This window comes from Hyaena hyaena, unplaced genomic scaffold (genome assembly GCF_003009895.1).
Source record: "Hyaena hyaena isolate Hyena2069 unplaced genomic scaffold, ASM300989v1 scaffold_12, whole genome shotgun sequence".
Lineage (NCBI taxonomy): Eukaryota > Metazoa > Chordata > Mammalia > Carnivora > Hyaenidae > Hyaena > Hyaena hyaena.
Genome location: NW_024080644.1, coordinates 6,326,767 through 6,343,691, shown reverse-complemented (window position 1 = coordinate 6,343,691; position 16,925 = coordinate 6,326,767). Strand labels below are relative to the sequence as shown.

At 38.9% G+C, this 16,925-nt stretch overlaps 1 protein-coding gene across 1 annotated transcript in view; it reads left to right on the top strand.

The window, feature by feature from the left end:
- The window catches only part of CFAP47 (cilia and flagella associated protein 47), a 500,885-nt gene that overhangs the window by 341,329 nt on the left and 142,631 nt on the right, over window positions 1–16,925 (top strand). The window contains exon 52 of the mRNA XM_039256279.1: window positions 7,190–7,287. Coding sequence (XP_039112210.1) covers window positions 7,190–7,287 — 98 coding nt within the window. The remainder of the gene's footprint in view (window positions 1–7,189; window positions 7,288–16,925) is intronic.

The following is a 16,925-nucleotide window of genomic DNA, read 5'->3' as shown; positions in this document are numbered from 1 at the left end:
AGGTCACGCAGGTTTTCTGTTTCAGGCTAGACTAAGAATTGCTGCTTCTTCAGGCAACCTCAGCATTTGCTCTTAGGGCCTCCAAATGATTGGAGGTTGCACCCCCATTATACAGAGTAATCTCATTTACTCAAACTCCACTGATTTAAGTATTCATTACATTAAAACAGGGTAAAACAACAACAGCAGCAAAAACCACCAACCTTCAAAGCCAGGTCTAATTCTCGTGTTTAATGAAATAACAGGACATCATAGTCCAGACAGGCTGAAGCATAAAAGTAACCATCACAGAAAAGATGGATTAAGAGTGATATTTAGGCACTATTCACAAATGGTTTGGAATGGGAAAAGCAGTTGAGGCCAGTTAGGCCAATGGACAGCAAACTGGCTTTGAATTAAAGAGACCAATGCTATTTTATGTGGTGATGGGGTAAGAGATATACTATTAAAGATGGAAAACATTTCAGAGGCTAGCATCAGATTATTCCCTTAAGATTGGAGATAGAGAGGATCAATTCCAAAAACTAACAAGGTTTGTTCATATCTTGGTAAATAGAAATACATGAAGATAATACTTTAGAAGTATTGGTGCTTTGTTAAAGTCACATTGTTAAGTACACCCTTGAGGTGTCATATGCCATGTCGAAGATTCAACAAAAGGCCACAAGGGAACATGAAATAGAGTTTATTATTCATACGTCCTGAAGGGTGTGTACTTCACTCCTAACGCACCACATGGGGAGGTCAAAGCAGAGGACAGACAAAGAGAAAAGGACCCAGGACACATGTCTTAATTAGGGTTCTCAGAGTGCTTTGGGGTTCCTGGTGTGAGGCAAAATTGGTCAGTTCAAACCAGAAAGAGTAGGTTTTGGCAAGCCTCGTGGGGGTTTCGATGTGCACAAGGGGAAGGCTCTGGGAGGCAGAGGAGCATGCTTGTCACAAGGATGGTTAGGGAGTCACATCAGGCATTTACATGTACTTGTGACCATGTGGGCTGCTATGTATTACATGCACTCTCCAGAAGGGCTAGTGTCAGTTAAAGGCCCCTGCAGCCCAGTTGGCCACACAAAGTGGAGATGGAAACAGTATTAGGGAGTGATTCAGTTGAACCATCAACAAGGAGAAATAAAAAGTCTGGGAGATTATAATGCTTGGCACAGTTTTGTGCTTCCTGATTTTGACATGACAGCAAGACATTTATGTGGCAATATCTAGTCATCATTTGAATATTTGGAACGGGAACAAGGTAGAACAAAAAATAGGTATAAAGGTTTATGATTTCTTTAGTTGAAATCGTGCAGGAAGATCAAAGCGTAGATCACTGTTGTAGATGGATTATGCTAGGAGTCAAACCTTCATCAAAATCTAAGGCAGAAGAACCATGAAGGAAAGCCAAGTAAAAGAGTTTGAAAGAAAATCCACATACTATGGTATCATGTTAATGGACTAAAATGGAGTGATATCTAATAAAAAACTGCATGGTGACCAGCTGCAAGATGGATTAAGAGCTAGGAGAAATGCATCTAATAATATTACAAGTATCCCTGGGTTTTCAGAGAGGCCTTCCTCTATCAGACAGGATCCACCTTTCCATTTCCCATAATAACATGGGACGTTTTCCTACTGATTGCTCAGCACTGTGTCTCTTTTCAATTAGGGAAGTTTCACTTATGTAATATGAATAAGTTCTGGAGAATGAATTAATGTACAACAGCATGATTATAGTTAGCAGTACAGTAGGGTGTAGTTGAGATTTGCTTAGAAGGTAGATCTTAAGTGTCTTCACCACCCCCACCAAAAATCAGTAATTATGTGAGATGATGGATATGTTAATTAGCTTGATTGTAGTGATTATTTCATAATGCATAGTAAAGCAAATCAAGTTATACCTTAAATATATATAACTTTTAATAGTTATACCTGAATAATACTGGGACAAAAAAGAAATGAAAACAACTAAGGTAGATTTTTTTTAACCTTCCAAATAGGGAAATAGGAAACATTTGGCCACACCCACTTTTGATAAGGGTCAGGTTGAAAGACACAATCTTACCCATTGTAATGGGAATTTGAGAACATTTACAATATGTTTAAACCTTTTTTTTTTTCTTAAGAGTATAATTTTCCTATGACCCAGCAATAGCACTGCTAGAAATTTACCCTAGGGATACAGGAATGCTGATACATAGGGGCACATGTGCCCCATTGTTCATAGCAGCACTCTCAACAATAGCCAAAACATGGAAAGAGCCTAAGTGTCCATCAACGGATGAATGGATCCAGAAGATGGGGTTTATCTATACAATGGAATACTACATGGCAGTGAAGAAGCATGAAGTCTGGCCATGTATAGTAATGTGGATGGAACTCAGTGGTGTTATGCTGAGTGAAATAAGTCAGGTAGAGGACAGATACCGTATGTTTGTACTTATAGGTGGATTAGGAGGAACTTAACGGAGGACCATGGGGGAGATGAAGGGGAAAAATAGTTGGGGAGAGGGAGGGAGGCAAACCATGAGAGACTCTTGAATGTTGAGAACAAACCGAGGACTGATGGGGGTGGGGGGAAGGGGAAAGGGGGTGATGGGCATGGAAGAGGGCACTTGTTGGGATGAGCAGTGGGTGTTATATGGAAACCAACTTGACAATAAACTATTAAAGAAAAAGAAAAGGAAAAAAAAAGAAAGGCTGTTTATTGGTGTAGCACTACCCTGGCAAACAGGGAACTAATGTTCAAAATCCTGATGGCTTGAAAGTAAAGGTTATAAGGGCAAAAATCAAGGGTAAGGGGTTTGGAAGCACGGGTTCTTCTCATTGGTCAGGGATTGGGTAAACTTCAGGATTGATTAACTGGTGCCAGGTCACCTGTTTCGTCAAGATCCTGGTTGGGTGGTCATTTCCTTCACTCTCCCAGGTCTGCAAAACATCTCAGCAGTGTGTGTGAATGATGCTCTCTTTGTTACCAAAAGGAGAGTTAATATATGACTGATGACTGTGCAGGCTATTTCATTTCTTGTTCCCTTGGGCTACATTTTCATTATCTTTTTTTTTTTTTAGTTTATTTATTTATTTATTTATTTATTTTTTATATTTAAACGCCTTTCTTTTTATTTAAGTAAAAAGTTTATTTATTTATTTAAATAATTGCTACACCCATCTTGAGGGTCGAACTCACAACCCCAAAATCAAGAGTCATGTGCTCCTATGACTGAGCCAGCCAGCCAGGTGCCCCTACATTTTCATCATCTTTCTTTCTTTTTTTTTTTTTTTTTGAGAGATATAGAAAGAGGGGGTGCAAGTGAGTGAAAGGGAGAGAGAGAGAAAGAAAATCCCAGGAAGGGCAGAGAGAGGGAGAGTTAGAGGGAGAGAGAGAGAAGTGGGGCTCACCCAAAGCAGGGCTGGTGCTCACCCAATGTAGGACTTGAACTCTTGAACCGTGAGATCATGACCAGAGCCAAAAGTCAGATGCTTAGCGACTGAGCCACTCAGGTACCCCTACATTTTTATTATCTTAAGCAAAGCATATTCTATGTTCCTTCCTGGTATTTTTCCCATTAATCTTTAACCATGGCTATATGCATTTCAGCAGACTTCATGCTGTGGCAATTTCAGTGACTGCACCAATTTATTCTGCCACCAGCAGAGCACAGGGGTGCTCTTTTCTCCATATCCTCACCAACACTTGCTCTTTTCTGTTATTTTGACAGTAGTATCCTAATGGGTGTGAGGTGATAATCTCGTTGTGGTTTTGACTGGCATTTTGTTAAGAACTAGCAATAAAACTGATGTTGTAATAGGGAGTATTCTCTGAATGATAAAAATATGTTTACATACACACATATATATGGATATATCAATTCTATGTAATTTGTATACCCCAGTGTATTTATATATGTGTGTATCTACATATCTATGTGTTTATTGGTATATTAAGCCTAGAGATTTGATTTAAAAATAAGTAGTTTACTCTTAGTTGTGAAAGAATAATTTTCATCTTTAAGTCTTTCAGAAATTTCTAAAATCACTCTGGTGAATATTGTTGATTTTATAATTAGCAAAATAGTTTTAATATGTTCAAAGCCTGTAGCTAACCAATGTTTAACAATTATTATTTTTGTTCTACTCAATAAATCATTGTTAATCTTACTCTAACAATAAACTGATATTCAGTGTACATTTTTAGCACTGTAGGAATTAAATCAGCTACAGTACAACACTGCCTTATGTGATAGTCACAACAATCACAAATACTAAGTATTATTATTTGTGTGATAGCTAATTTTATATGTTAACCTAGTTGGATTATGGTGTCCAGATAATAGGTGAAACATTATTCTGGATGTTTCTGTGAAGGTGATTTTAGATGAGAATTCTATCTAAAGGTGAACTTTGAATAAAGAAGATGGCCCTTCATAATGTGAGTGGGTCTCATGTAATCAGTTGAGGATCTTAATAGAATCAAGACAGACCTCCCCAGAGCAAAAGAGGAATTCTCCCAGTAGACTGCCTTTGGATGTGGCCTGCACTTTTTTCCTGGGCCTACAGCTTACTGCCCTAACCTGCAGATTTTGAACCTACGAGGTCAATTATGTGAGCCATTTCTCTAAAATCAGTCTCTCTCTGCCTCTGTTTCTCTGTCTCTGTCTCTTGAGAACTTTGACTAAGACAGTCCCCATGCTGTAGATGGACAGACTGTTAACTGTTCTTTGTGACAACGCAGTGTCATGGGGAATTCAGGCTTTTTAGTACCGAAGCCCTTTCTCTCCAGAATTATTTTCCCTGCAAGTTCAATGTGGATCAAAGCACGGGAAAAACCAGTAAAATATACATGAGCTACCTAGAAGGGGAAACGTTTTTCATTTTAAGAACTTTGGTTTTTTGAGATGTCACATTTAAACACCATAAAGGCTTTTAAAGCACTGTCATAGAATTGAAGGAGCAGCCAATACAAACGTGAGCAGAGGTTTCCTAAGTAACCGGACATCAATATAAAGTTGGTAACTTATTCTCTATGCATTAACGGTTTTAAGGTAATTAGCTGGTGTTTGTAAAATAAATAAGCACAGAAGGCAATTGAAAATGCAAAGGTAAGTTCGCCCTCGGGAACTTCTCACAAATATTTGGGATAAAAATTCACAGGGACTTTGTCTGTTTCCATCTCATTAGCTGATTGTTCTGAATGTATGAATTGTTCTAAGATCCACTAATTGGATAAGTACTTCTTAAGAGCTAAAGTATTAGGCTAGAATGGAATACAATACAATATAATATGGTATGAAGCAGTGCCATAAGATACAGTGCTCTTGGTAGTGGGGAATAATTTTCCCTCTACCCTTCCAAATTCTTTGCTGAGACCCTCCCTGTAGTGATAATAATAATAATAAAAAAGATTAGCAGGAAAAAAAAACAAACATTTAGTGACTTGTATTCTTCCTCTGTACATGGGAGAGACCCAGGAAAAATGAGGAACTCCCTGAAATGGCCAAGTCCTTACCTTAGAATACCATCCCCAGCTACAAACACAAGAAGTTGTTGGGGGGTCAGGAGCCAAGAAAGAGAAGTTACCTGCAAAGCTTAGTAAACATGAATAAGGTTGTTATGCAGATGAAGATCTCTGTCTTCTCCAATGATAGGCCTTCCTAAGATTGAGTCCTCCCAACATCCTAGTACAGAAAGGGAGAGACACTCTTAAAAATGCAGATTTCCTTTATAAATGTAAATGCCTCTTACAAAAGGGTAACTTCTCAGTTTTCATAGTTCTCCTGTGTCTGCAGTTTCTTTCTTTTTTTTTTTTTTTTAAATGTTTTATTTATTTCTAGGAGAGAGAGAGAGACAGCATGAGCAGGGGAGGGTCAGAGAGAGAGGGAGTCACANCAGCATGAGCAGGGGAGGGTCAGAGAGAGAGGGAGTCACAGACTGAAACAGGCTCCAGGCTCTGAGCTGGCAGTCAGCACAGAGCCCGACGCGGGGCCCGAACCCACGATCCGCGAGATCATGACCTAAGCGAAAGTCGGACGCTCAGCCGACTAAGCCACCCAGGCACCCCATGCAGTTTCTTTCAAATAATCAGCTGAAAATAATCTTGATACCAAAGACATAGTTTGATGTGGCAAATTCTACTCCCCTCCACCTTGAAATGCAATTTGCTACAGTGTCATTTGATGCAAAACACAGCACTCTCTTTCAGAAGAGAATGACTGAGAATTCCACTAGTCTGAGCCCCTTATTTCGGATGAGGAAACTGAGACCCAAAGAGGCTAGTGATTTACCTGAGTAAGGTCAGCAAACATAGCAGTCTTTGAAACATGACAATACGAATATGAATATGCATATGATTAACCGAAATTGGAAGACAACTAAACCATAAACTAGCTCAACCCTGGAGAATAAAGAATACCAAAGTAGAAGCTGAACAAATGAGGCTAAACAGGTAGAAAACCTGAGTTTGAATACAGCACAAACCGTGTTACACCGGACTGTTCTGGAGGACCACGATTCCAGTGTCAGGATTTGGGAGTGTGACTTTAAACATCACTCGTGACAGAAATACCTGCTTTAAAACTTATATGGGGGAACCCAGATGTAAACATTATTTCTCACCACTCAGTGCATTTCCTAATCCAGCTTCCTTTAGGCTAAATTTGCTAGGATCCTTTTTCACACTTTCAGCAAAAGAAAAATCTAATAAGCAGTTCCCGACTCTGTCCTTACACTAGATTCTTCAGGTACAGGAAGTGGACCTCTGTGAATTGTAATACAGTACTTAGATATTTCTATGCATAATATGTGAATGCTTGGCCAATTAGGGGGAAATGATTGGTTATTTCTTTAGAAATATGAATTCCTCGAAGTAAAACATTCTTATTTTAGTGGGGGGAGGGGGACATGATGAGTTCCTGGGGCAGCACAGGACAAGGCCATGCAAAATGGTATTTCTCTCAGCACTCTCCAACTGTGATGCATTCAGCTTTTCAACCACCTCCTTGGCTCTCTTGACAAATGAGTTCATCAAAAAGAGCTTGAAAATGATATCTATTGATGGAATAGAAAATCAAATTTAATAGTGTATGTATGGGGAATGCACATATACAAGGGAAGTTTTAGGTTAAATATGGTATTCTGAAGCCTACATTAAGAAATGGGTTTGTTTTTTGTTTTGTTTTGTTTTGTTTGTTTGTTTTCTCTTCAGATGATGGTGCTAGAAATTTCCAAGTCTGGTACTCTCTTGAGATCCGTAGCTCTCCGGGACCACCAGTAGACATTATTGAAATGAAGTGTGCTGCTCTGGTAAGAACCCAATAAATGTTCATAGGCTCTGTCTTTCTGCAAACGAAACTTGTACACTTAAATTGCTATCCCTAAAAAATATCCATATTAAATGAATGTATTAGGGTAAATTATTCAAATTATAGCAGCTTTATTTTAAATCCAGTAATATGGGCCTTAAATGCTTATGGAAAACAACTTCTAACTGTATGGTATCTTATAGTGGCTTATAGAATAATCACCATTATGAGTATTCTACATGCATGTTTTAAGAGTTACAAGAGCAAACTTAACCTTAGCCTACATGCTTGCTCTCACATATATAATAAAAGCAGGATTATGCTCTTGCTAGGGATCAAGAATATCTTGTTCCCTCAGGCTCTTACTCGAGCTGGACTAAGAATCAAATTGGCATGAGACAGATAAACAGAAAGTCAAATTTAATAGTGTACGTGTGGGAAATGCACATATACATCGAAATTCCAAAAATGGGCAAAATGCGGTATATATGTCATTCCGAGTTAAGGAGAAGAGGGTAGGGGTCTGAGACTTCAAAGGGAAGTAATGTAATTTACAGAAAGATGTAAAAGAGTAAATATTTGGTTAGCAAATGTTTGCTGGGCCACTCAGGAGCAACAGAGAACTTTGACCAAACAGGACTTGCTTGGTTCCTCCCTGTCTCCCATACCCAGTTCATAGTATAATGTAGTTGTCTGTGGTGATAGCTCTCTTCCTAGAGCAAGTCTTCTGTCTAGATTCTTTTTAGACAGTTGTGGGAAAGGTAAAGAGATTTTCCTCAATCTGCTGGGTTACGATTGCTTTTTAACTCAAAATAATCTTCATGCCAAAGCTGCCCATCTTGAGGTCCCTACAGTCTCTTGACTTCTGTGAGAGCTAAGGAAGATGATTCCTTTTCAGAAATACCAAACAAAAGCTGTGCTGTCTTAATTAATAGTAGCCTTACAACCTATTGGAAATATGTACAAACTCCCCCCAACAATGGAGTTCTGCCAGAGTTCCGGTCCAGCCTGTCCAGGGCTCCCTGAAGGATGGATGGTGTCAGCGAGAGAGAGAGCCGCGAGATTCTTTCTGATCACCAGGCAGGCATCTCTGCTCAGTCTGGGTTCTCAACTTTATTTATATTTGAAGGTATAGGGAACAAGAAAAGTGACATTTGCCTTAGTATACAATGTTTCCAGCATAGCCTTGAGAAAAACCTTTTACCAAGAAACAAACAGAATTGTAATATGTAAAGGTCCGTCCTTTATGAGTAAGGGTCATTAGTGTATTTATAGCTCAAGGGAAGTATGAGGAAAACAGGATCTGCCGGAGGCACAATGTCTGCTCTCACAACCTCAAAAGAAGGTATCTTTAGCATTGGCCACAGGGCCCATAGTTCCCACGTCATCCATGCCCAGGAATAGTGTGCTACTTTATTTGAGAATATTATTTTATTAATTGTTAAAGGGTGGGATCTGTCCTCTAAGAGTAATCAATTGCTCAGCTCTAGTCATAATTCCCAGGCCATTGAACATCCGTGTCCCTCCATATCACAAGTCCCTGACCAGGTTCAATCATTATACCAGGGCCAGAACAGGGGACAAGTCATTCCTGATCTCAATCAACAAAGCCCTCTGGGGTACAGTGCTCAAGCAGAAACCTAAGAACAAAGGAGCAGCTATCTCTCACCATCCAATGGCAGGAGACCTTGCAAGCCTGCCTTAACCTCACAAGTATTCTCAGTTAGTGAGTTCAGAATGGCTCCCAACAGAGTCCCAAAACCTTAGACACTTGACTTTCTGGTTCTTCTCCTCTCCTTTTCTAGGGTTTATTTTCCCGGGCTTTGCAATGAGCATGTGCCAAAGAACAAAGGGAGGCGGAACTCAAAGGCTTTGCATCGCCTCAGGAAATGTACATTTGTTCCAGTCAGTCTACTTTTTGCCTTACATGGGCATAGGTATCCTCGAGGTCAGGCTGTAATCTCTGTAGTACTTAGCTAATGAGGAACCAACGGGGGAGGACTTGCATACTAGCAGATAAATTGCCTGCTGTGACTGCCCTGAGTGTGCCTGTCCATCAGACACCCACTCTTGCAAGAATGTTGATTAAAGCCTCTCTTACTGTGTTCCAAGTTTCCCTGTCCCTCCTTTGATTGGGTTGATGGGCTTATTCCTAACACTCTTTCAGTACTGATTCTTCCTGGTTTCTATAGCAGGCCTTTCACTTTGAAACATATTTGGAGTAACTGGCATAGATTCGGGGCTTTAAATAATATTGGCTAAGAATAGGATTGTCTTATATGAATTATTAAAGTGTTACTAAATCTGGGGTGCTTGGATAGCCCGGTAGGTTAAGCATCCGAGTCTTGGTTTGGGCTCAGGTCATGATCTCAGAGTTTGTGAGTTCAAGCCCTACTTCATGCTCTACACTGACAGTACCAAACCTGCATGGGAATCTCTCTCTCCCTTTCTCTCTGCCCCTCCCCTACTCGCACTTGCACTTTCTCTTTCTCTCTGAAAATCAATAAACTTTTAAAATAGTGTTACCAAATTCATTATTATTTGTCGGAGGCCGCCTCCGGCAGGTCCAGGGGTCCCTGAAGGATGGACGGTGTCAGCGAGAGAGAGAGTGAGAGAGCCCCGAGATCCTTTCTGATCACCAGGCAGGCATCTCCGCTCTGACTGGGGCTCAACTTTATTTTATCATTAAGTGTTTGGGGGACGGCACAGAAGTGGCATTTGCCTTAGACAATGATTTCTGACAACAGACTTCTTTGATATGTAAGAATTTCCCAGAACATAGATTTATAGAAGACTCATGCATAATGTTTACAATAATGATTGAGGTAGGAGATTTAGATGCTTATCCTATGGGGAAGGAAGGCGTCTTTAGCATACCCGACAAAGTTTTGAGCATAAAAAGGGTGAAGTTACTTCTTGTGGGCAGGGGTCAATAGCTTGTTTGTTTAAGGTGGAAGTATCAAGAAAAACAGGTCTTTCAGGGAACACCTTTGCTCTCATAATCACAAAAGAAAAGTTCCTCACTAGGTTCCTTCACCGGGAGCAATCAGCATATACAAGGCCAGAAAATGCTCCAAGCAGAAACAAATGGGTGGATATTTGCCCTTAACTCTAAATTAGGCTCTTTGTCTCAGAGCCAGACTCAAGCCCCTTTTATTATGATAAGTCTTGGATCTGCAAAGCCCTTAGGAAGAGCCTTTTAACAATCATCCACAACGTTTTCATCGGAAATCTCTTTGGAACAGGCAGGGACATGCCTTTCCTTATGAGCAATCTGTGTGGGGAATATCGGTCTGATCTGGAATATTGTGAGGCCTGGTCAGTACCAGCAGCCTCATTTCCAACATGAGCCAGTAGTAGCAGAAGGAGATACCAGTTTTCGTTTCTCATGGCAGGAGCTGTGCCAACGCTACCATATCCTTGCTGTGACTGTCATCCAGCGAGGCCAGTTCGGCTCCCAGCAATTATTATCATTATCACTTAATAAAGTTAAATATTGAGTATTGGTTTAAATGAAACATGAGGGGTGATAGGCATTAAGGAGGGCACTTTTGCAATGAGCACTGGATGTAACTAACTGGAATCTAAATTAACAACAACAAAAAAAACATGAAATCAATATTCATGGCTATTAGTCATGTTTTAATTTTGATTTGATTTTCTTATTGCTAGTACTCAAATATTTAAATTGATGATAAAGGTTATTTTCATTTTTAAATATGCAGATAGATTTTTCATAAAATGATTCGTAAAATGATTCATAAAAATGATTATTTAGAATCTTGAACTTTTGCTCCAACAAATAAAAATTTTTTAAAGACTAAAATACTTTAAGTCTGTAAATGAATTACTTACCCACTTGATTTCTGGGTAAATCTCCACAGAGACATAGAAAACGGATGGTCAGACTATTGAGATGCACTCAAACGTAGCTTGCAAAAGTGTTCTCTTCTAAGTGGCATATGATTTAATACGATGATGATAGCGATAGGGAAAAATCTGTTGTAAGATGACTGACAGGACTAATAAGGAAATTCTCGTCCCTGATCAAAGACTACTCCTTCCAGTTCTTCTTCCCATGCTGCTTGTCGTGCGCATTAATGAGGAATGCGGAAGTAACAGGCTGTAAGTTTCCTCTGCTGATGCTCTGGACTCAGACCTCTAGAGAATGATCTCCTCTGAGCCCACCCATGTAAAATAAATCTCCTGCCTCCCAAGATCTCCAAGTGCCACTTGGTTCTTCTGCCAGGTGATCCAGACCAGATTCCTTAACATTAGGGGCATTTTACCCAATGAAAGTGCCCCATTTCTGTGACTCTATTATCACTGCAGAATAAAATCTTTCTTAAAGGTTATTTTTAATTTGGCATAAGTGTATGAAACTACTTACTATGGAAAATCGTTACTGGATTAACAGCAATCTCTTTATCTGGACACAGAAGGAAAAAAAAAAAAAAACACTTAAAATGGGTCCAGGAGAAATTGGGACCATGAGGTGGCACCTCAAAAAGATGGCCATTGGCTTCCTTACTAACTGTATGTTTAAAATAGGTATAGAGATGACAGAGATCTGCAACCCAAACTAACAAAAAGAGGACATGATTCTAAAATTCTTACAGACAAATAACTGTTTACATCTTCTCATGAAATGGTATATAATGTGCCCCCTTTTGGGAAGAGTTGTCAACCCTTGGAGCAAAATTAATAGAAACAGATTTTTTTTAACTCTCAACTCTGAATTGTAAAGGTTGTCACACCAGCTGAGAAACACACACCATCAGGATACTTCATGTGAATAAGTAGGAAGACTGAGCAACAAAAGACACCATCTGTTTCTTTTAATGTACTTCATATATATTTTCATTTTTAAAATTAATATTTGCATATACACTTTCAGGAATGCATTGTTTTCATAAATAATGGCCCTTGTCCATTGCCTATAAAGGACTTGCTCCTCCCTATGTAATGTATTTCATTATTATTGTGTGTTAAATAAAAATTCGACCGAGGAAATTTGAATATCTAATTGGCATTAATAAATGATTCATCAGGCAGCGTCCCATTTAGCCAGTAGAGGGAACTCTGAGGAGTTGTACAGAATGGAAGATTGTTATAGCTGGAGGGTGGAGTAAGAAAGTTATTAGTAAAAGAAAAAGGCTGTTCCAGATAAGGTAGCTTTACTTAGGAAAAAGAGCAAGGGGTCTTATGTAGATTAGATCATCCTCCTTTGAGGGACAGAGAAGGCATATGGCAGACTCAGTGGCACTGATCAGAAAATTCCTGACCACTTAAGACTACTTTTGTGGGGGAGTTGATAATGCTGTTAGATTATGTATTAAGCACTTAAGCACCCCCCAAGTCTTTGAGGACTTGGCTGAAGTGATGCCACTTTGGGTCTGTGATTATTTTTGGTTTTGGTGTGTGTGTGTGTGTGTGTGTGTTTTTTAACACGTGTAATTCTAACTCACTTTGTGTTGATTTCCTATCAGTTTTTAAGTTAAACCTTTCCTCGTTTTGGTACCACAGTGTGATACCTATAACTTATCTCATTTGTGTATGTAGCTCTGATGATTATCAATTTTACTATTGTTTTTATTTTTCATTGTAAATAGTTAACATAGTTATTTCATAAAGATATTTAATAATTTAGTCTCAAGGTCTACATAGATGAAAATGCAATTCCTGAGCCCCAATTCCATCTAGTAATTTTACATTATAATGCAGGAACAGAACTTAGCACCATGAATTGCCAGATTGTGCTGTTTGTCACTACAGGCAGGTGTGCTGTATTAAGTAATCACTTTCAGCTCAGATTGGTGGGGAAGGGGAGTCTTTTTTAGTAACTCAGTCCATTTGGGCTATGAATGACAGTGATGTTGTTGCCCAGTTATTAAGTTTTCCCACCTTTTACTAAGTAATTGCTTAAGTTAAAAATACATGCACACTTTAACCGTCAGATATGATGATCTAGTTGGTAGAGATGGTATGGATTCTTTTAAATAATCCCATCAAAAAAATGTTTGTGCACTTCTTGAAGAAGTTTTCTGAATACTATCAAAAGTATGCCAAAATTGTTGTCCTTCCCTAATATTTTTTACTGCATTTGCTGTTTTGCCAAATATTTGAGAAATATTTTATTTAAACCTTAAATCTTCAGATGTGGCAATGGACCTTTCAAGATACTAAGCCATCTCTGATTTCCATCTGTATCTCAGCTTTTGTTACATTCAACCCAATTTTCACATCTTCCTTAGAGATGAATGTTTAGAATCTCCATTAAAATAGGTTTCATGTAAGAAATGTTTACATCCTCAAGGCACATAAATTTGGGTACTTCTTAGAGTCGGTTCCAAAAATCAGATTATATTCATAATAAATAATAATTGGTTGTAAGTAGTCCATTTTCTTCTTGGTTTAAATTATTTAGTATTCTCTTGGAAATTTTAACATGTGATATCTGCTATTCCGTTTTGTTTGCCCTTAAAAATGTCTTCTATATCATATAGTTTGTCTGTGAGAGAATGGTAAGAACTATCCACTATCTTCCTATTCATATCTTCAACATACAAAAATGAGTTAAAAATGTGTTCTGAAAACAAAACTTAAGTGTGTGAACAAAATCTGTGCTATACCCTTTAGATCAGTCATAGCCTCCATAATATTTGCTCTGTTGTCAGTGACAATTGAATGACTCCTTTTTTCATTTTATATTCAACTTTTAACTAAATTCACTATATTGTTAATGGTGTGACCCAGAAGGCTGTACACACGTTAGTGAGAGACGAGTGTTAGTGGGGAAATGTTTATTATACTTTTAAAGGGTTTTTTTTGTTTTTTTTTTTTTTTTGGCTGATCTGAGAATTAAATTGATATGAGACAAATTAACAGGAGAAAATCAGACAGGAGTTTAATAACATGTATACCTCCTTCTGGTATACATGGGAGAGACTCATGGAAACTGAGTAACTCCCCACAATGGCTGAAACTTTGAGCTTAAATACCATCTTCAACTAAAGACAAAGCACAATGTTGGGGATGGGTAATCAGTCTTGGGAGGTAACCAGGAAAAGCACAGTAAACAAGGATAATGTTTTTTTTCAGATTTAAATTTTGCCTTTGCTGTTGTTAAGAGTTTCTAGAGACTGAGTCACCCCTCTCTTCCAGGTACAGTGAGGAAGATACCCTTACAAATGCAGATTTCCCTTATAAACATAAATGTATCTTACAAAAGGCTAACTTCTACTTGGCTTCTCATTTGTCTGTTTTTTTCTTAATGAGCTTAAAATAATCAGTATGCCAAAGAAGCATATCTTGGGATGGTGAAGTTTTCTCCCCTGCAAGAGCATAGTTAAAAACACTATTAATCCACTTGGTGTCAAATATAAAAACGTTAATAGAAAACATATGTGAAGTGTCGACCATTTAAAATAAAAAGGTTTTAGTTTAAAATTTTAGCCTCCATAATAAAATATATATTTCACAATCTATTCATTTTGTTATATTTTTGTTCTTTTCTTTGTATTTTTATATTCTTTTTTTTTTTTCTGGGTGAAAGATCATATGTCATGGGTGTTGTACATAATACTGAAATTTTTCTTCTTCATGAAATGTTGGTATAAAACTGTTAAAATCCTGCTTTGAGTTTATCTTGACAATGAAACATAGACTGTATATGTGCACATGTACACGTATATGTGTACATGTGCACACACATATAGTCATGAACATGCTATGAAGGTGCACACACAGTTGTGTCTTTCCACAGTGTCTACTTTATTCAGTCATAAAGCAGAGTTAATCATCATTATAAAGCAGGCTCAGGATTCCAAATTCAGTGACATTTCCCGATGTGATTAAACTTGGCTTCTTACACAGCACACAGAGCAGAACATAAGACGAGCCACACAAACAAGATAACAGAAGGGTGTAGGAAGTTAACGAACCAAACACAAAGTCAGTCTGTGGGTGCGCAGTTGAGATAAGGCCTCTATCTGTCAGGTCAGCTCTCGGCACTTACTGCACTTAACTGTTCAAGCAGTGAAGGCTCTCAGTTCTGTTCGGAGATCAATCAGGCAGAGCCTTCAACAGCAGCTGCCTTTTTTAAGTGGTCAGACATAGAGAGGTCATGTCTGAAGAGTCTGACAGTTGGTTGCAAAAATCCTCCCCTTTTAAAAGGGATTTAATTGGTCTTGGGCCTCTGCAGACCTCCTCTGCTGCTGGTTGGTATCAGTTCTGGTGTGTCAGCTGATGCTGATCCTGGCCTCAGCCTCTCATAGCTGTGGTACTTTTCGCTGGTTGTGTCATTGCTTGACACAGGCTCCTGCTTAACATGACAGACTCCATTTTGCTCTCTACATATATACATAATGTATGTGTGTGTAGAGAGAGCAGAGGGAAAGGGAGAGAGGTCCTTTCATAAACAGTTAAGCTGGAGGGTACTTCCTAGAGATCGTTCCCTGCATTTAGATATATTTCTATTTATCACTGCTTTTTTTATTCTTTTTTTTTTTTTGAGAGAGCCCAAGCAGGAAAGGGTCAGAGAGAGAGAGAGAGAGAGAGAGAGAGAGAGAGAGAATCTTCAGCAGGCTTCACAGTCATTGAGGAACATGACATGGGGCTCAATGACCCTGGGATCATGACCAGAGCTGAAATCAAGAGTCAGATGCTCAACCAACAGAGCCACCCAGGCACCCCTCTTTGTCACTGCTTTTAGTAACTACCACACCCCACCCCCGCTCCCAATGTTATAGGAAATGTCTGAATACTCAGAAACAAACCTATAGATGCTACAGGAGTTTCTGACTTTTTCACAGCTCCTCACTACCTGTCAAGTACATACTCACCTTCCCGTCATCCCCAACCCTGGCATTAGCAGCCTGCCTCAATTGTACCTCTGCATTCCGTATGTCTCAGATTGGATGCTGGAGTATGAACATTACTTCCTTAAGTATAGGGTTATGCAGGTGGCAGTTGCAGACGAATGACCGTGGTGTTTCTCGTTTATAGCTATCTGCCTGTTTTCTCTGAGTTCTGAACTCCTGGCACCTATTTTTCAATTTAGGAAATATACTGAGACAGAGCATAAGTTATCAGTTCCTCTGAGTTACATGATACATTTGTAAATACCCTTTGGTACAGTTTATTTATTGGCTTGGTGATGCTTTTCAATTGAATAAAATTAAAATGGAAAATTTCCTCAGTAACATGGTTAACTTAAGTTAATATTGTGTTTTTGACCTCAGAAATAATCCCTTTAATTTTTTTTAATTAAGTAGCCTCCACACCCAAAATGGGGCTTGAACTCGTGACCCTGAGATCCAGAATCACATGCTCTACCAACTGAGCCAACCAGGCACCCCAGAAATAATCCCTTTAGAATGGACTCATGCTTATCTTCTGGGAGATGACATTGATGGGGTTTTAGAATGGTGAGGGTTTTCAGAGCTGATGGCCAAGACAGAATTCTTAAGAGACGTCTTTGGTGCAAAAAGGTGATTTTATTAAAGCACAGGGATAGGACCTGTGGGCAGAAAGAGCTGCACTGGGATTGTGAAGAGTGACTGATTAGATACCTTCAGTTTGGTAGGGGGTCAGGGACAGTGTAAGCCTGTAAGGAATTTTGGAAGCAAGGTTTCCAGA